General features: G+C 39.6%; 1 protein-coding gene across 2 annotated transcripts in view; it reads right to left on the bottom strand.

Moving 5' to 3' along the window:
- The window catches only part of lats2 (large tumor suppressor kinase 2), a 31,232-nt gene extending 12,904 nt beyond the window's left edge, over positions 1-18,328 (bottom strand). The window contains exons 1-3 of one of the 2 annotated variants that reach the window (XM_023950552.1): positions 18,078-18,328; positions 17,790-17,868; positions 9,736-10,408 (exon numbers count right to left, since the gene is read on the bottom strand). In XM_023950552.1, coding sequence (XP_023806320.1) covers positions 9,736-10,068 — 333 coding nt within the window. In that variant the 5' untranslated portion in view covers positions 10,069-10,408; positions 17,790-17,868; positions 18,078-18,328. The remainder of the gene's footprint in view (positions 1-9,735; positions 10,409-17,789; positions 17,869-18,077) is intronic. The other variant, XM_011489447.3, reaches the window with a different exon arrangement.
- Between the last annotated feature and the right edge of the window lie 2,016 nt (positions 18,329-20,344).

A 20,344-nucleotide genomic window follows, 5' to 3' on the forward strand; every position in this document is an offset into this window, starting at 1 on the left:
CAGCTCTCCTCTGGCTTCAGAGGAATGTACACACACACACACGCACACAGAGTTGTGTTCACACAGGCAACAGAGTATAAACAGAGCTGTGAATGATCAGGGGCTTAAAGGTACTGCGGCAGAATGGGAGGTGACAGTGAAGCAGTTCAGGTAATGCCATGCAAAAAGCATGGCCTTGCCATTTCCTGCCTTTCAGAACTCAGCGTGTCCTCCATTACTTTGAAGGCTTGCTCTAAAACAATTTATCTTTGATTGCGTTTCCTTGTAACAAACGAAAGCTCCCTGTCGGCCTGATAAACGGCAAAAAGACTCCCTGAGGATAAATCTTCTCTCATCAGAGGTTCCTTTGTTTTCCTATGCTCAAAGGACAGGGAAGTATTTTGGGGTCATTTGCTGTTAAATGACATTGAAACAATTGTGTTGTTGTACAATAGAAAAGTTCTTTCTGGGGCTTTTTTTTTTTTTTTACCATTGTCTGAACTTTTGCTGATCTTATCATTTTTTCCTTAATAGCTGAATTCAGTTACAGCTTTAAAAAAGTTGAACAGGGGCGAAGTTTGTGCTAAAGCAGCTGCAGTAATTGCTAAACAGGCAAACATGTAATCTTTTTTTATTCAAAATACTGGAAAATTAAAAGATGTGGAAAAGTTTACATTATGCCTTAAAAGTAGGGAAAAAAATACTTGACTGTCAATAATCTTCCTAAATGAAAAAATGTGACTCTGATATTTCAGCAAGTCGTCCAATAATCGAAGGGTTGGCAGTTCGAACCCCCCCCCCCCCAGTCAACTGTTGTTGTGTCCTTAGGCAAGACACTTCACGTTCCCTGCCTCTAGTGAGGCTCCACTGGTGTGAGAATTTGTACGAATGTCCCGCTGATGGTCAGAGGGGCCGTTGGGGCCTGGCAGTCATGTCTCTGTCATCACCAAGTATGATTAGGGAGTGAATGAATAATGGTGACAAAGTAAGCATTTTTAGCGTCTTGGAAAGCGCAGATAAATCGAATCCACTATTATTATTCAAATGTTAATAATTTTTAAAAATTGCATTATGGAGATGGTAGCAGCTTAACATTTTAAGGGGTGACATGCTACACAGGCAGATTACATAAGCAGCTGGTCTAAAAGAGCTGCTGAAAATGTACATACTGTACTGTCAAAAGACCAGTGAACGATGGACTTCAAATCGATTTATTCCTTTGTATGCACATATATTTAGATTGTATTTATTTATTATCATTCCATTCATTTTCCTTTTATCTGTCTTTACAGGAGCTGTTCCTCTTCAGACCTGCTGATTACAGTCAGTTGATGAAGATCAGCTGATTGAGGCCAGCTGATGGTGTTGGGCAGATCAGCTGGAGGAGTTTAAAGGCCATAAGACTGTTGGCAGAGATGCATTTGGCTCAACTTCTGTCATGCTTAGAGTTGCATACTTTTTAGTGAAAACTTTTCTCACATATTTTTGAGCCGTTTAGCTCTAGCATAGAGCTATGAATAGCATTTTAAAATAACCATGTGCTCTTGTAACTTTTGATCCCACTGTTGTTTTGTGTACTGTTCTTTGTTTTCTGTCTAAGATTTTCCCTTTGGTTCATTTTTTGTTACATCCTACTCTGATCTGTGAGTTGTAATAATTGGGGCATGTCCAGAATAACACTATTTGAACCTTTTTTATTTTCAAATTCTAATGTCAGTGCAGTTTTTGTGGGATCGTGTTTGCAACTTTGTGGGTTTTTGTTTTTAGCTTATTTCACATTTTCCTCTGACTATGGACTATCAGTGTTCAGCTGAAACCATTTTGATTCTTCAGGCAGATGCTCATTTATTGTTTTGCCTGGACAAGTTTTTAAAAAAAGAAGACAAAACAGCTTTTAAAGTCACCTTGAGCCCGGAAAGCCCTTTTAAGACGAGCAGCTCAAGGTGTTTCAGACAAGAATTGAGGGGTTTGTGCTAATCACAGTGACCAGGAAGGTGGTGATTTAGAATCTTACAACTTTTATTTTTAATATGTCTTCACTGGTCTGCAGACAAAGAATAAAGGAGTGTTTCGAAACTTAACTGGCATTTGTGGATGTTTTTTCAAACATATTTCAGCTCATGTAGCCATTTTCACACTTAGGGAGTTTCTAATCCCGAGCAACCCGGGGAGAACATCTAGCTGTGTCTCAAATCTCTAAATGATAAGATGTACTGCAAATAATGAAATTTCCACATTCTTTGTAACCTTCTGTTAAGATACCATAAGAGGGTTGGTGAACATTGCGTTATAAGTTTTTTTGGCATGGTTAATTCCTATTTTAAGCTGAAAACTGAAATGCTAATTCTTATCATGCAAAAACTGTTTAACTGTTTTTTTAAAAGCATTTTTTTCTTTTTCTATTTTTACTAAAATAGAGCATTACAGATGACTCTTACTGCAGTTTTGCACCAGAAATGAGGGAAGTGTTGAATTGAATTTTAGTCAACACACTCAAATTCAATCACTGGTACGAAGCCCATTGAGACAACTGTTGTTGTGATTTTGGCCTATATAAATAAAACTGAATTGAACAAAGGTGCTTTATTTCGTTATCCAAGTAAATTTTTGTTGTGCATTAATGAATGGTTTGGATTAATTATTGGCTAATATCTTTTACATCAGATGTTGTCTGTAAATGTTATTTTTGTACCAAAATCTGATAAAAATATATTTTTTTAAATAACTGGTATAAAGAAGAGGAAAGTGATCAGATGGAATTCCACATTGTGTCTAGAACAGTGATGGAGAGGGTAACGGTGAGAGTAACCCGTATGTGATAAACCTCTCCAATTGTGTTTTATAGTCACTCTCTAAATTTTATTGTACTTTTTTTAGCTTAACTTAAGTGGTTGACCCGAGAGTCAGAGTGAATGGTAGCATTACCGCTGGGAGTCCCACAAGGGTCATTTTGAGGGATGCTGCTATTCTGTTTATACATAACAGATATACACTGTAAGGATGCTACCATTATATTGTACGCTGATGATACTGTTCTATACACCCATGGGAAACGTGCAATAAAGGTGGCTACAAAATTGTTGAGTCATGAACAAAGCTTTTAAATGTTTTACTTATACAGGCCGAAATAAGCTAAATTTGCTATAATCTGGCGAAATAAATCTTTTCAACTTTCATGAGATCAATGTTCTTTGTGTGCATTGTCCCTTGTTTAAAATAAACTCCTTAACTCCTAAATATCTTATGTTATAAAACAAATTTTAGATGAAAGTACAGCATATGAAAGCCTTCATTGTTTTTATCGTTTGTCTTTCCTCTTGGATGACACTGCAAGTGCAAATGTTTGTATGGATGTGTGCGTGTGTGTGTGTTGGGTGGAGGTGTGTCTGGTGACCCCGGCTGTCATGGCAACAGATGTTCCTTGCTTACATTCCTCAGCCCAGGAAGCAGGAATTTAAGCTATTTGTAGTCTGGACAGTCTCCCTCCTGTTTTCCCTCTCAGTTGAAAATATCCAGGCCACATCTGCACCCTTGTTATAATGGTTTGTGGGCAGCATGCCGCCGATCTATCCCAAGCACATAATCACCAGCCTACACTCTTACAAAGAAACACAAACTGCTCTTAGAGACGGATGAAACGGACTGGGTCTGAGCTGCAGTCTGAACAATGATGGGAAGATTTTAGCTATTCCACTGACCAAGTTTTAAACACATTCCAGATCTGGACTCCAGAAATCAGAGCCACATGGAGATGGATGACAAGTATAGAAAGAAATGTTGATAAAACATTTCCTTTAAGAGATGCAAAAACTTTTGATACTTTGGTTCCCTTTTGTTCTATATTCACAGCATTAAAAAATTTAGCATTTTAATATGCATTTATGGCAATGTTGGCCTGGAGTTGCACTAGAAGTTTTTACAGTTATATAGTCATAGATTTTCCATAAAACAGATTTCAGCATCTCCAGGTCTAAGACTGCAGTGTATCCCCGCCAGAAACAATGAGAGCTTTAAAGCTAAAGAGAGAAAACAAAGTTAAACCACAGATTGCAGCCTCTTTCCTTCAACTTCCTTTGTTTGACTGTCATCTTGATGCCAGGCATGCAGCCCCACCCTCTGTTCCCCTTCAAAAGCATTTCCTCCAGTGAAAAAATGATTATGTAACCAGCCATGTTGGTATGAGATCTGCAGCTGGAGAAGTAGGGAAGGATGAGGAAGACCATCTGATAAGAACTGGGCAGGAAAAGAGTGAAGCATCAAGACAAATGTCAGAGAGGAAATTAGGATAGGGCAGTTCGACGGCATAATGGCTGCCACAAAACAGCAAATACGGCTCTACAGATCAAAAAAAGTTAAAAAATATGTATAAAAAAGTAGAGAAGCACAGCTTAGTGGCATGAAAATAAGAAATATAAAAGTTAGATGATATTAAAATAACGTGAAATTCAAAGTATTCATAGACAAACTGTCCATATGTAAATTTCTTTATAAAGACAAATGACAAAAATGTAACAAAAACCAAACAGAAAACTGTATAAAGCATTTCTATGAATGAAATTTGATTGATAGTTATGGAATTAGTCTAAACTGATATTATTTGGCCAAAAACAGAAAGCATGCATAGGAATCTCTGGAGTTGGTGGGCGGTCGACCTCTGATCGGAAGGTTGCAGGTTCCCCTTGCCCGCTTATATGCCGAAGTGTCCTTGGGCAAGACACTGAACCCCACCACACCTCTGGTTAAGGCTGGAGCCAGTGTTCACACACTGATATCAGTGGAGCGTTAGGGTTTGCAGTCATCAGGGACTGTGACTGTAAAGCGCTTTGAGCCTTCGAGGAAGGTAGAAAAGCGCTATACAAGTATACACCATTCACCATGAAATCACAGCAAACTAAACTACAGCACTAACTTAAGTGGGATGACTAAATATTAGCTGGAGTCAGTAGACATAATCAGAACAGCCCCAACAAATCTATTTTCTACTAACTTTTCATGTTTTTCAGAGTTTGGTCTCCTGGAAAACTATTTAAGTGAATCATGGAGGAGTTTTTAACACAATCAAATGACCTGGTAAATTGGATCAGGGCACTGTTAAAATTAAAAAGTGACACAGATTCAGAAGTTAGATCAGAAACCCATGATGACCACCTTAATATATTTTTCTTTAAAAAAAAAAGACCCCAAAGGTTTTTAAAAAAAAAAGGAAAGTTTGAGAGAAAGCCTGACAGCCAGAAAAAAAAATCTGTTTTTTAGTAGATATTAATTGAAAACTTAAAAATAGACACGGAAGTGTGAAAATGTTTGCTCTTCAACAATTATTAGATAGTAAATCTACCGATGACTTCTAAAAGTCAAAAAGAGCTTTTCTGTGACTCATAGCCTATAGAACATTTGCAGAATTTAAACGAAGCAGAGGGGCTGGTCAGTCAGGATGAGTCAGCAGATAGAAATCCAACTATAGAACATGGAAGAGCCATTTATGAATAAAAGCACAAAAAGAAATGACACTAAAGGACATTTGGAGGATGGATTCACCTAAAAAGACTTGACTATCAAGATACAACATACGTTTCGTATGAACTGCAACAGTTACCAGATTGAAGCAACTATCTATCTACAGCATACAAAGCACAACCCATCTGTCACTTTGTTTAAAACCAGATCTGAGTGAACTGTTCAGGCTGTTAGGTGCTTCACACCCGGGCTTTACGCTTTTAAATAGACATAACCTCGTAAAGGACGTTTCTAGGTAAGAAGTATTTCATAGTCCTGGAGCCTCCTAGCCAGTCTCCAGATCTAAACCTCATGGAAAACCTTTAGAAGGAGTGGAAAGTCCATGTTGCCCAGCAACAGCCCCTAAACATCACTGCTCTAGAGGAGATCTGCATGGAGGAACGGACCAAAATACCAGCAAATGTTTGTGAAAAACTTGTGAAAACTTACAGAAAACATTTGACTGCTGTCATTGCCAACAAAAGGATATATAACAAAGTATTGAGCTGAACTCTTGTTATTGATCAAATACTTATTTTCCGCCATAATTTACAAATAGATTCTTTAAAAATCAGACAGTGACTTTCTGAAATTCTTTCCCCTCAGTTTCATCTCTCACAGTTGAGGTATACCTATGATGAAAATTACAGGTATCTCTTATAGTTTTCAAGAGGGACAACTTGCACAATTGGTGGCTGACTAAATAGTTTTTTCCCTACGGTATGATATTTGATTTGAAATAGCAGCATGTTATCGTAATCTTTCGCTGTAAACGCCAATAAAGAGAAGTTCACATACAACCTTAGCATCTAAAAGGCAAACAACCATCTCATCTGCAACACAGTGAATCAATGCATCTGTCAGACAAGGAGAGGCAGCAGACGGTTCTGACGGAAGGACCAGACAGAGAAAGAGGAGAGGAGAGGGGAGGGGACAGGTTGGGTGGTGACTGGACAGCAGAATAGGAACTGTTCCACCCTGCTGCCATTGAATGTCCTCTTCCTGTTTGTTTGACTGGACCACTCCTGCTCTGGTCCATTCACAATAGTACAGCAATGGAGGTCAACTACAAGTACAGGAAATGGCCGAGCGAGTTGTCCACAACCCCCTGCACAGTTTTGAAAGATAAACGAGAGGCAGTCCTAAAAAGAATGAAGAAATAAATAAAGAAATAAATAAAGAAAAGAAAATGCTTGATTTCAATCAGCCGATGGGATGATGTGCAAACATAGTGACAGAAAAGCTCCAGATCAAAATCAAACTGATGACCACGAGTCACACTGCTCCAAAGAAAGTCTGACTTGTCTATGTTTGTTTAGAGAAACTTTAAATCACAGTCAAAAACTGCATTTGAATGAAAAAAGTAAAGTACTTACTTTCAGAATATTTGAACACGAATGACTGATGATGGTTTGCAAATGCAGACCTCCTTCATGAAACATCAAAGTGAACATCTTCTCCTTTCATTAAGTGGGTTTTCTCCAGACACTCTGGCTTCCTAACAGTCCACAATCAGGCTTCATAGGTTAATTGGTGAATCTAAGAGTCTCTCTAGGTGTGCATTTATGAGTGTGTGTGGGAGTGCTTGTGTGCCCTGCAACAGACTGGCGATCTGTACCACGCCTTCGCTCAACAGTAGCTGGGACAGGCTCCAGCACCCTTTGGCTGGACTCGAAGTGATGCTATCCTTAACCAAAGCAAGGAGATTCAAATGTCAAATCAAACCAAATCCAGAGAATTAACCACAGGTTCCTCCACCTTCTGCCTCTGTGACCTAAACGGGTTAGATGATCTCAATGGGGAGGTTGCTTATCTCTGTCACCAGCACCACATGTCCACAACAGTAACCCACAGGAGTAAAGATCAACAGTAAGGTTTACATCACGCCTCTCTGCTCCATTTCTTCCAACAATCTCTTTACAGTTCAGAACATGTAATCCACCTTCAGATTTCTGCCCCTCCTTTTTTTTTTTTAAAGGCTTTGGAAGGTTCTGTCAACTTGGACCAGTCCAATTGGGCTGGTTTGTCAGTCTAAAGCTACGTTCACCCAGTCTTCTGCAACACGTGTTCAACCACTTCCAATGAAAAGTTATGTAAATGTGTGTTTCTGGATTCCGCGTTCAAAACTCTTGCGCTCACGCATCGTTAGTTTCTACAACCGATTTGAAATTTGTTGAATGCTTTGGAGGCAGTTTGTCAACTGTAAAGCGATGTTCACAGTGCCGTTGGCAAAATGCTATTAAGCAACACCTTCCAACTAAAGGCTTTTTCAAGGCGCGAAGAAGGGTGGCTCAGGATTCCATGTTGAAAACTTGCATCCATTCAAGTTTCTACAGCCGTTTTTAGCTCTGCATAAAAAACACATGACCATTTAAGGCGTTGTGAACTGTGTAGAGCGCGTTCTTGAACGCATCTCACCTGGCCAGTGTGAATGCAACATGAAACTCTTCTTCTATGGTTGAGGAAGGGCTATACTGCCTCCAAAAGTTCCTGTTGCGCTTTGCGATCCCAATTACTTTGTGGCTGGTGGTTATTATAACCATTTCAAATGACTAAAAGATAAAATACCGATACCAAATTAGCGTCTTTTTACAGTAGTTGACTAATCATTGACACCCCTAAATGACATAAAAAAGTAATTAAGAAAAAGAGCAAACAGAAGAACAGTCTGAACAAAATAGAATCAAATACACATTAATTCCAGTGCAACACATGACACAGAGCAAAGGTCCTGCTTTCAGCAAACACTTGACAAACAGTGGCTCTTTGTCTGCGATGAGCTAAAAATCGATTTGGCTGCTCTGCTTTGTCGTCCTAATGTGCACAGGCTTGAGCGCGGCATTCTTGGCATACCGCGCTTCGTCACGGGGTTTTCAACCACACACACCAGGTCCTGACTGGACAAACTGCATTTTGTGAACACAGTCCATGATTGAATCAGTTGCTTTAATCGCCCCCTCAAGCGAGCCCCACTGCCTTCTCTTCAAAGCACATTTCAACAGCTTCCAATAAGAAGATAATGGGAAGAAAACACACAGAAGGCTATTCAGCAGGAACTTTTAAAAATGTGACCCAAAAATCAGAGCAAGTAGATTTTTCCAACTAAAGACGCATCGGAGGGAATCAAATCTAAACGTTTGCACATGGAATTGATTTAATTCTCCAAGCTGAAGGTGAAGCAACATCCAAATAACGTTTAGTTTTACGTGAAAGCGACCCATGGAAACATTCACCACTCTGCAAGGGGGATAACAGGAAAAAATGCCAAGCAAGCCAGTTGAGAAATCCACCTGATATTTCAAGATTTCAACACCACTCAGTTATGCAACCAGCTCACCATTCACTGGGGGGGGAGCGACACACACACTTGTACTGAATTGCATTGAAGAGCTCAAAAAAACACAAAAAATTGTTTTGGGTGTTTTTAATAACATGTTCTTGTAGCCTTTTTTGATGATAAAAGACGTATATAGCAAAAAATTAAGATTAAGACTACATTTCTGACTATTTCTTTATTCAAATCCTGCCATTTGAAAAAAACTGTTTCTGATGGATCCATTTACAGACAAATAGATCCATGTACGTCTTTGTTTTGCTCGGCTGAGCTGGAATCTGGATCAAAACTGTACGACTGGCTCTAACATTGTTCACCATTTTTGTTCCACCGCTAGTGTTAGTTTGGGCTTGTGAGGGCTGTAAGCTAGCAGGAGAGAGTGTGATCAAATGGATAATTGGAGAGAGTTACTTCCATGCCATCAGCCATCAGTTCCCGCCCACAACTCCGAAGTGAAATTCTAATAAATTCCTGCCGCTCTGCAGAAACTATGTCCTAGTAAACGACAGGTTTATGATTTCGGCTAAAAACAGCATAATCATAATTAAAAGACCACTGGGAACGCTCTGAAAATAGAGCTTAAGATGATCAGACTGGGACTTAAAACCAGCATTAACCTGTAAAAATGAGCAAAAGGTGTGTGGTATAAACCACACAGCTGTGTCTCACCTACCTAACCCTTAAGTGTTGTTCAGTTGTTTGAAAGGACATGTTGCCTGCAGCATACCAGCAGGAAAAACTGTGCACAAACATTCGCTGTTTGGGTTAACCCCATACAGGTGTGTCCATTTTTCCCCTGCAGACAGCCCTTATCTACCTGTAAGGGCAGTTGTGACTAAGGCATAACCTTAAAGAAGAAGCTGAAACTACTTGAATGAGTCCATACATCAGCCCTTAAATGGTCAAGGATCAAATCTACTCATCTTCACCTCATCACATCCTGCGTTGACCAGCTCGTGCAGCATCTGTCGGTTCACCTCTCCGGCCTCTCCAGACTCGTTGGCGAAGGGCATGAGGGACTTGCGGATTTCTCTGAGTGCATTCTGGTAGTTGTTGAACTTCTGAGGCGGCCGGAGCTGCTGCTGTCGACTGGTTGTGTCCTTCCCGCTTTTCGAGTCGGAGCCTCTCTCAGAGCGGGAGCTTCCTCCATGCAGAGCTTGGCTCACCAGCTTGGCCGGCTGCTTCAGGCCTTCCTTAATCTCCTGGAGCCTCTGTCGCGTGTTGCCCACATACGGGGCTGCTGGGAAAGTCTTGGGTCTCATGGTCTGAGAGCCTGTGCCAGGGCACTAACTCTCAGAAGGAAAGCCCACACAGTCAGTCAGAAACTAGAGCAAGCTCCCCTGCACCCTCCCGAAAACGTCTCAAGCTATCTGACCTAAATAGATAAAGAGCCTCTGGGAGCAGTTCCTGTGGCCCTCAGTCGTTTGTGTCACACTGGGTGTCTCTGATTCCTGCTGTTGCTGGTGGGGTGGACGAAAGGGACGCACAATACTACAAGCATTCCATGGTGTGACTTCAAGGCTCGGGTTCCAACTTATTCCAGGAAGTGGAGCTGCTCATGAGGGCACTATGGAGCCAAACCATGACGGTGCCCATCTGCGCCTGTAAGGGAAAACACAGAGTTAGAATATGAAGATTTCAGCTATGCACTCTCCATCAAAGTCTCCATCTTGAATGTGAGAATGGGGAAGAACATAAAAAGGGATCCAACCTTCTTCTGTAACATAAGGTGAAGGACCTGGAACTCCAAATATGTTCCCAGTGGTCACAAAATGTCAAAACTGTAACCTAGGAGACTATTATTACCTGCAGGCCTGGGAGTCAAATTCCATACCAGCAGTGCATAAGCTCTGGGGCATACCTTCTGCATAATTCAGGAATACCAGTGGTCATAACCCCCCCCCCATGCATAGCTGCAGTTGCACCACTGAGCCACCCGCTCTCACTGCATAGTACTTCATCGCAGTCATCCATGAACACGCCTCCAAGAGGAAGGGGTCACATCAAGCGATGAAGCCCCTCTGACTGAGATGCTCCCGGACATATAACCCTTGTCTTATCTGGGAGGGGACATGCTCCACATTCTGCCACTGCGGCGTTATTCCTGCATTGCAGACAGGATGACGTGTGGCATACATGTTCCTAAATGAGGCGTCACGTGAGGAGCGAGGTGAGGCCTTCATTTAGATTAATGCTGACAGTTGGAAAAATAAAAGCGCAGCTGCTGTGACTCAGATTAGTTGCAGCGATATTGTCTTTTGTGCTTTCAATTTTTCCACATTTTCAGTTTTTCTGCTTTCAGAAAAATGACAAAAACTCAGTGTTTCCACAGCCATTTCCCCTGAAAGTCCCTAAAGAAGTCCTCATGTGATGACTGAGTTTCCGTTTTTCAACTGGTTCAGAAAAGCAAACCTGAATTAAACTCAGAGCCTTTTTCGTTTCAAACGCTAAAAGGCATTTGGTGGCATGAAAACGTCCACAGCAGCTCAAAACTTTCTGACAAAGTGGACAAACTCTCTATCTGAATGTATAAAAATCTCCATTCTATCTGATGCACAAAATAACTGGAAAAGTGGAGTAACTTTATGTGCATTTCCATATGAGAAACAACGAGGGGAAGGGGGCGGGGTTGTTCTGCCAAAGGTCTCAACCACAACTCACAGGTAAATTTCTAATAAACTACTGCTTCTCTGCATAAACTATGTCCTAAAAAAACAACAACAAAGGTTTTGATTTGTTTTTTAGGTTAAAAAACGGCATAATGATAACTAGAAGAACACTGGGAACGCGTTACAATAGATCAAAAGATGATTGGAGTTGGACTTTAATGAAGAAGAATAAATATTTCAAATTTCAACAATGCAACATCACAACACACCTTGACCTCTTTTTCTTTACAGCAACATAGTTTAAGGAAAAAAAAGCTATGTTTTATTTTTGTTTTTTAAAGAGATTAACGAAAGACTTAGGTCAATATTTTCCTAAAATAAACCCTAAAAACCCTCTAACTCATTGCACAGATATTTATAAAAGAAGGCGTGATAAACATTTAATAAGTCGTATATAATAATAGTGATGAAAATAAAAATAATGATAATATTGCTGGATTTGATTTTTCTGCGCTTTTCCAGACGCTCAAAGCACAATGTGTCTCCATTATTCTTTCACTCCTCATTCATACTTGGTGATGGTAACTACTGATGTAGCCACAGCTGAGACTTTCATACGCATTCACACACCAGTGGAGCCCCACTGGAGGTCAAAGGTCTTTCCCAAGGGCAACAACAATTGACTGGGGGAAGCAGGGATCGGGGGATCGAACCGCTGACCTGTTCAATCACCATAGCCACTGCTGCCCCAATATAGTAAATCATTCTTATTTGTCACTTTGGGAGTCATTCTATTAGAGCTGTCATTTATGATTATTTCAGTAGTCCCTTAGCCAACGATTACCTTTTTTAAATACGGTGATGGGCCTTTGTTTTATAATTTGTTTTTTAAAGGGGATGGTTATTGGTGCTGGTAATCAGTCCGTGGAGGTTTAGAATCAAATATAGTAATGCTAATGCTCGGCATATGGTGCATTCAAAAAAATTCCAATTTTACTCTTATAGTTCATGATTTTCAATTTCCCCTCATAAAAGATAAAAAGGTTTAAAGTCCCAGGTAAGCTATGTGTTAGCACAAAAAAAGAAAATAATTTGCTCGCAAGCTATAGGGTTCCTGATCCCTGCACTAAATCATTCTCTAAACTTCCCGTAGAAATAGTAAGCAAAAAAGATTTTTATGATCATGGGTTTCACTCTATTGCAATTAGTAACCAGTAAAATATTCTCCAATAGTTTTCCCTCCATTCATTTCCAAAAGTGATTAAGGTGGAAGCCAGGGTGCAGCACCCCAATCATGTCTTTAAATCCATCCTCTTCAAGCATTGACAGAGGTCTCATTCCTTTTAGAAACACGTTAAGGATGCTCTGTGGAAGTGTTGCAGCCGTCTCTGGTGTGCACTGGCTCCTCCCTAGTCCACAGTCAATGGCGCCCGTGATCGTAGCTCTACGCACAAATCAGGCATTCATGGATCGCACGCTGACAGCTCAACCGGTTGAACTTTTTCATGCTAAATCACAGCGATGCAGCACTGTGACCAATCGGGGACTTAGATTTAGTAGTGACGTGTGGGTGGCGTCCGCTTCAAAACATGGAAGTTCCATCCAATGTAAACATGATCACTTAATTATTATGACTAATATGACTCCAAGATGGACATTTAAAGGTACAGAGCTGTAAAAAAAACATGTGGAGCAAGATTAGTTGGATTTGCACTGCTTTAACTTTGCGCACCGAGCCTTTTCCTATTGCAGATACCGGACGAGCGCTTTCCAAACACTAAATACACAATAAAAGAAAAATCTTTTCCCTGTCGCCACCTTCATGTCTGGTACTTGTCCTGTGTGTCCAACACCAGCTGGATGCATGTTTATAAAACTGCGGAGAGTGCGTTCTTGAACGCAGCACACACGGTGACTGTAAAAACAATGGACGAATCGAGGTGTGAAGTCACTCATAGAAAATGCCTTACCTCCGGCTCTTGCAATTTAGATAAAATCTGCCACTATTTTCTTTCTGATACGGGCACTGTAATGTTGAAACCAGTCAACAGTGATTGGTCCGAATCGCTCCGAGTACCGGTAATCAAATTTATGGCAATGGCGACAGTAGTTGCCACTGCGACTGGTAGCGCCCTTATCAGGAAGAAATGGTACTTCCTATTTGGGAAAAGGAGAAACACAAGTTTGTAGCCGTTTTCTTTTTACTGTTGTGGTTACAACCGTAAGGTTACTGTTGTGCTTTGCAATCCCAATGACTTTGTGGCTGGTGGTTATTATAACCAATTAAAATGACCCAAAAAGAAGAAGATATGTCCATCATTCTAAATTAACACCAACAGCCCTACACTCCATAGAGTGTTCAACCTGGGACCTTGGAGCTGAAAAAACTTTTAGAGATGCCCCTCCTACTCGCTGACAAGTCCAGTATAAAAATACGTTGAAATAAATAAGGGTTTTTCTTCTGTGGGGAGAACAGTTGGACAAAAACCCACATATGCAAGAAAAAGAAATACAAATTCTACCCAAGAAATACCCAGCCATGACCTCCCAACTGTGAGGACAGTCCGCGATGCAGCTTTCATGCTCACAAGGGATACAAATAAATAAATTAAATGCATCAAAATATTAAACAAATCTTTATATTTAAACTTAAATCAGTTAGCTCATGAACCAATTCATGTGAAACTTGGATTTCAGGCTAATGGATGACTAAGCAAACACATTTGTTCAACACTGTTCGAAGCCGTCATGGACATCTGTCGCCCTATGCCAAAGTAGATCATGAAAGTATCAATCAGATTAAATCTCAATGAGAAAGAGATTCAAAAATCTATTACAAAGAAATCTCACATTTATTGGATAGATTTTAATGATAAAATGACTTAAAAGCATTAAATGGTTGTCATGCAAATTTAATGAATTTAATGATGATTTAATTTAAAAGAACAAGAATTGGCTTTGCAATTTGTTTGTATTGTAACTTTTAATCAGAGAAGCAGCTTCAACTGATTTGCTGTTGTATTAAAAAGTACATATATTACAATCAGATTGTACTTCTACTCAACTTTGTGAAGCAAATATGCTATGAAGACATTCCTCAGAGCAAAAACACATTCAAACATGGCCTCACTGTTGTTGTAATGAGTCATATTGCCAAGAGTTACAACCCAACAGATGCAGCAAACCTGGGAAGCTCTTTGAATACACACCCACCCTCCGCCCCCCTGGCCGTCTCATCCCTTTAGGCAATTGTAAGGAAGATCTTCATTGTTAGTACAGATAAAATCGCCTTTCTCCTGCTTTCTCTCTCTCTGGTTTTTTTAAATGCATATCACTGGTGGAAGATTGTGGAGCCAGGCTCCAAAATGTTTCCTCATCTCCTGGATCTCTTTCCTCCATTCCTGTGATGCTTTTGGCACCACATCTGAGCGATGAGCATTCCATTCCACAAGTAACTACAAGTAAAATACCACAGTCCAATCATGGGACAGTCTGTGCTGACCAAAATAAACCGGCAAACACCGTGCATGTGTCCGATCTGAGTCGGGAGACATCTTAAAGACAACCGCTATTCCAAAATCAGTCTATAAGAAACCAGAGCTTCTGCATGTCTCCACAAACACTCATACTGTTGTGATTAACACTATACACATTCCAAACCCTTATCTCGGTTTTGTTTTTACTCTAAAATTACTCCACGTCGGTCAAGAGTCTGTCTGAAGGAATTGGCAGAAACATTTATTTTCCCAAGAGAAAATTACATCTCCCAGTGAAAAATGCAAAGAAATTTGGTTTGAGTTGGCAAAGTTCTATGGAGTTATTTATTATAGGCCTCCAGAGTAAATTTTAAGTTTATTGTCATTTTGACAGCCTGTGCAATACGTGAATCTCAAAAGATGGCGTAAATTGCAATAAATGATTACCTTAAATGTTCAGACACATAAAGAAAAAAACAATCTTATGGAAACTTGAAGTATTTAACAAATCAAATTGAGCCCTTTACGCATTTGACCAAACAGATGGAGCCTTTTTATGTTAGATCAGCGCCTCTAAAGTAGACCAGGGTTCTTTGGGGTATAATTTAAGTTATGTTGGCTTTTATTTAAGTAAACCTTTTTGAGTGAAACGGAAATGTTGAATTAGTTATGCTTTTTTTTGCTCTTTGTCCACATAAATCATATTGTCATTGCAATATTAATCACTGATATCACACGTGAGTTTTCTTCATATCGTGCAGCCCTAGTTTATTATCATTTATTCTATGAACTGCGTTCTAAAAGTAGACAAACTATGCTGCACTTTGAGTTGTCAGTATGGCAGAAAAAGTTAAACATTTCAAAATAAATGAGTATCAAAGAAAGTAGCTGTATTATAACCTTATTTAAAAAAAAAACACCAACCTTAAAAAGTGGGTATAAAGGCCCGTACACACCGGGACGAATATTCGCCAGGCGTTATTCGCCAGCGTTTTTCGCCACGTTTTTTGTGTTCACACCCAGGCGATTTTCGCTGACGATGAGTGGAGTGAACATGCAATTTCATTCCCTGACATTAGATGGCGCTTAATGTAAAACAGAAATACTCCTGTACACAAGGTGGCGCTGCGCAACTTTACGCTTCTTAAAGTCGCTTTTCACTCAGAAGAAGAGAGCAAGTATTTACACGCTTGTCAGAATCAAACAAAGAAAACATGAATATTTCAAGCACCAGTAGCTCCAAGTGGTGCTTGGTTCGGGGATATTTTAGAATGTCCGTCATTATTGCTTCGCGGCTGTGTGTAGACGCTACTTGGCGTCTATCTTCTTCGCTGGTATGTGTGCTCAGCAAGGCAGTTTTGTGTTTGAGCGCCCCCAAGTTGTGTTTTACTGTAACTTCAGAAGCTCCAGACACGTGAGCAAAAGCGCCATTCTCATTGGTCGAGTAGATTTCGACGCGATGCGTCGAAAAAAAAAAACGAACCCGAGGCGTTTTTTTTTTTTGACGCTTTAACGCCTGGCGTTTTTTCGCGTCGGTGTGCACACTCTCGTTGGTGCCCTTTGTTTAGTCACGAGGCGTTAAACGTCGGCGAAAATCGCCGGCGAAATTCGTCCCGGTGTGAACAGGCCTTTAGACAAAGACCAGTGTGTCTGCAGTTCCAACAATGACCACTAGGTGTTGACTTTCAGTTTTAGGATGAACAAAACAAAGTTTATCTCTGCAATTTTTAGCATGGTTTGAAATAAAATATGCACTGCACAAGTAAAATAAAAATTCAAAAGCAACAGATGACAAAACAAACCCAAAATCATAAATAAATGAGATTTCCCACAGCTGCAAATCTTGTCATATAACAGAAGTGCATCTTTGATGATTTCTCATTTGCAGAGGGCCGTCTAGTGATCGGCCTCCTACTTTAAACATAACATGCTTCTAAACAATCTCCAAACATCCACAAACCTTAAGCTATCCATTCAACCTCCTACTCCACCAAGCTTATTCTAAATAAAACAACTCAAATAGCCAAGCAAACCCTTCATTTGAGAGAAGTGGAGTCCTAAGCACTGCTGTACCACCACACATACTGTACCTGTTGCTGTGTCATCATTCAGGGTGTAACGATTAATCAACTTAATCAATTGCTATTCCTACGATCCAACCAAATTGATCAGTGTTAATTAAATTGACCTTTCCTATTAGAAAATCATTTGAAAATTACATTATTGATACTGGAAAATACTATTTGGATTGAGACATGGTAGGTTTGTTTTACTAAAGCAAACAACACGCGTGTGATGCAACAAAAACTGATCAGTCCATCATTCCAGTCCAATGGGTTGAAATTTAGCAAAGAAATGTGACCATACAGTGTGGTAGATTTTCTACTAATGTTCCCTTTGGATTATTTTTGATGTGGAAAAACAACAGTAGGCTGAACTTCAGGAAACTAAAATGTGAATGGATTTACCATTCATTCTTGTTTACTTTTACACATACAACTACGAATTATATCGTCAATCACCAGCTTGGATATGAATCAAATCTTTATATCTCTAGTCTTCACACATCTGGACACATTTAATTTATTTTATTAAAGTGGGATGTCACCTGGAGTAGGTCTACTGACATGTGGGGTTTGTATGTTTTCCCACTAATTTATACAGAAAGTGCATAGAATTAACCATAACAGCTGTTGACCAAGTTTTGTCACACAACACTCAATTAGTGTTTTAAATCAGTGCGGGGAGGGGGGTCACTTCCAAGCAGTTTTCAGTGAACTAAAAGGGGGATTTTTGATCCATAGAAATGTCAGTTAATAACCGTGTGTGGCCTGGATATATATTCCTGATCTCATCAAACCGTTATCCGTGTTGTTTGTCTGAAAGGTGTGTACACACGCGGAAGCCAGCGTTTTAACGCTCTGTGGCCTCCCCCGCTGAACCCCGGGCAGGGCTGGGGGCTGAGAGCAACGCATTCCTGTGAAGGAAAAGGGAAAAAAATGGAGGCATTCCCGTAAAAACCACAGAGCCGCTTCAAACCGAGAAACGATTCCGTTTCTGTTAGCCCGTAACGGTAACATATATGTGCGTTATTATGGGGCATTCCCCCCCTCCCACTTTTCAGCAACAAGTTGTAGAAACAACTTAACTAGCATTCCCTATCCCTTAACGAGTAACCCAACTTACCATGTGTGATGAGAGAAGTGCCAAGACAAGAAGAATCCCAAAGAATAGAGAGTCAGTTCCTTACAAGAAGTAGCGGGAAAAAGTTGCTCGTTTAGCTGCTGGACGCGGAGACTGAAGGCACGCGCTCAGCGAAGACACGGCGACGGGCTGGGAAGGATAAAACGAGCCTCCATTTTCTCCCCAGACTCAAAGAAGGATCCGAAATGCAGCACAAAGTTGGACACTCGCTGCATTGTTAACATTCCTCAGGTCACGTGACGGACCAACGCACGTCAGCACTCACACAGAGATCGTCTATTACGACCACGACTCACCCTGCAGCAGATTCCAGTTTTTGTGTAGTTGAAATCAACTTTGCACAAGTATATCATTTAAAAACTTAAAAGTTAGTTAAAAAAATCACATTTAGAACTACAAAGAAAGGTTACAGTAAGTTGCTTTAGTCCAGTAACGTTTTCTGTATAATTTATTCAAGGATGCATTGTAAGCAACATTGACGTCAGTCTGTTAAAAGATTTCTACCAAGAAAGTTTATTTTTTTTAATTAGGTTAATTAGGTTTAACAAACTTAATGGATAAATATAGATTTTTTTCTAATGCCAGAACCAAAGGGAAAAGTTGTTTACAAACATTTTGAAACTAGATCTAGGTCAACTGTTTTGGCCAACATATTTTAACACTGCATCTATAGATTACTATTCTTGACACTTTGTGAATACTTCAGTAACTAACACTTTTTACTTATACTTGACTAAACAATCATTTTTGCTTCTACCTGAGTATAAACTTTTTTGTAATCCCATTTTTCTAATATTCTACTCACCTCTCAAACTAAGCGCTGTTTCTTTGGCAGACATTACCAAAAAAACAATGGCGTTATTACAAACAATGTTTGTTTTTAGCATTAAAGGAAGAATATTCACCCAAATAGTTATAATATTTTAGAACCAAACAAAACATCAATAAACAAGAAAATTATTTTAAAATTATTTTTGCCACAGTTTTTCAAAATATTATCTTTCCATTGGATGAAAATTGATCAATTCAATCTTGGAAAAAAAAACACTGACTGCAATTATTTAGGTAAGGATTTTTAATTATGTGATTTTACCGCTTGTAGTTTGTTTTAAATTGGATTTTTTTTCCTAAACTTTTGTGACTTTTGCGTACATTGTTGCGAAGTTGTGCAAAACCAAAAAAACGTGTGTGAATAACAGCAGCTGACTACTCAAACTGATGATTTTTTCATACAAAATGAAAGTATTTTCAGATTGCAAGAATTTTAAATCATAAAGTCAGTAGTTTTGTTTTTGATTCAAAATTTCCCAGAATTCCAGATCTGCATGTTAACGAGTTGAAGTAAATTTTTTTAGGAGTGAAGCATCTGTCTTCTTTCCTCACTGACCGCACCACATACTTCAAGGTGGAGCCTTCTGAGCATTTTTCTCCCTTTCATAAATGAAAATATAGCAGTACATTACATTACTGTCACTCCTCCACCACTTCAGCAGAAATCTTGAGCGTTGAACAAATAAATCAAAGCAAAAACAAACTATAATCAAGGATGACACATTACTAACGTGGACAAGTTATCCAAGAATTGAGAAATGAGTGAGGGTAATGGGGTTTCTACCCCAAACGTTTAGTGTTTTTTCAGCCTAGAAAACAAAATACAATGAACAATACTTTATAATTTTATGTCTGAAGGCAACTTTTTTTGAACAGTTGAAACAGTGTCTGTTGTGCTATCCTAGGCACTTTAACATTGGGAGTTGGGTCATCTAGACCCACTAGACAGTGCTCTGAACCTTTTTTTCTTCAATGATTTGTGATCTTCACTGGTGTCCATGGATTTCATGAAATCTTTCCACCTTTATCCATCTTTGTCATGGTAGGGAGAACACGACAATGTAAGGGTGAGGTCATCTAAGATAGCACAAGGGTTAAGAAGAAACAAAATGAGAAACTAAAAACATAAAGGTTTTCTTCTCCATATGTCATTTGTTGTATCTGAGATGACTCAAACAGGAACAGCTACAAAGATTCATGCAATTATATACAAGCTTAAGAAGCAAAAGCATCACTGTGGAAATCAATTCACTACAGTTCTGCTGATGAAGTGTACTGTATGTGCTTTTTCCCCATCAGCAGACACATAGGCTGAAGGGAATGACGACTAAAGAAAAAACAATTGGAGAATGCAAATGATCTGTGATAACAAGCAGAAACTTCTGCAACCGTCTGTGCCTGAGATCAGAAGATACCAG

The sequence above is a fragment of the Oryzias latipes genome, chromosome 21 (genome assembly GCF_002234675.1).
Source record: "Oryzias latipes chromosome 21, ASM223467v1".
Lineage (NCBI taxonomy): Eukaryota > Metazoa > Chordata > Actinopteri > Beloniformes > Adrianichthyidae > Oryzias > Oryzias latipes.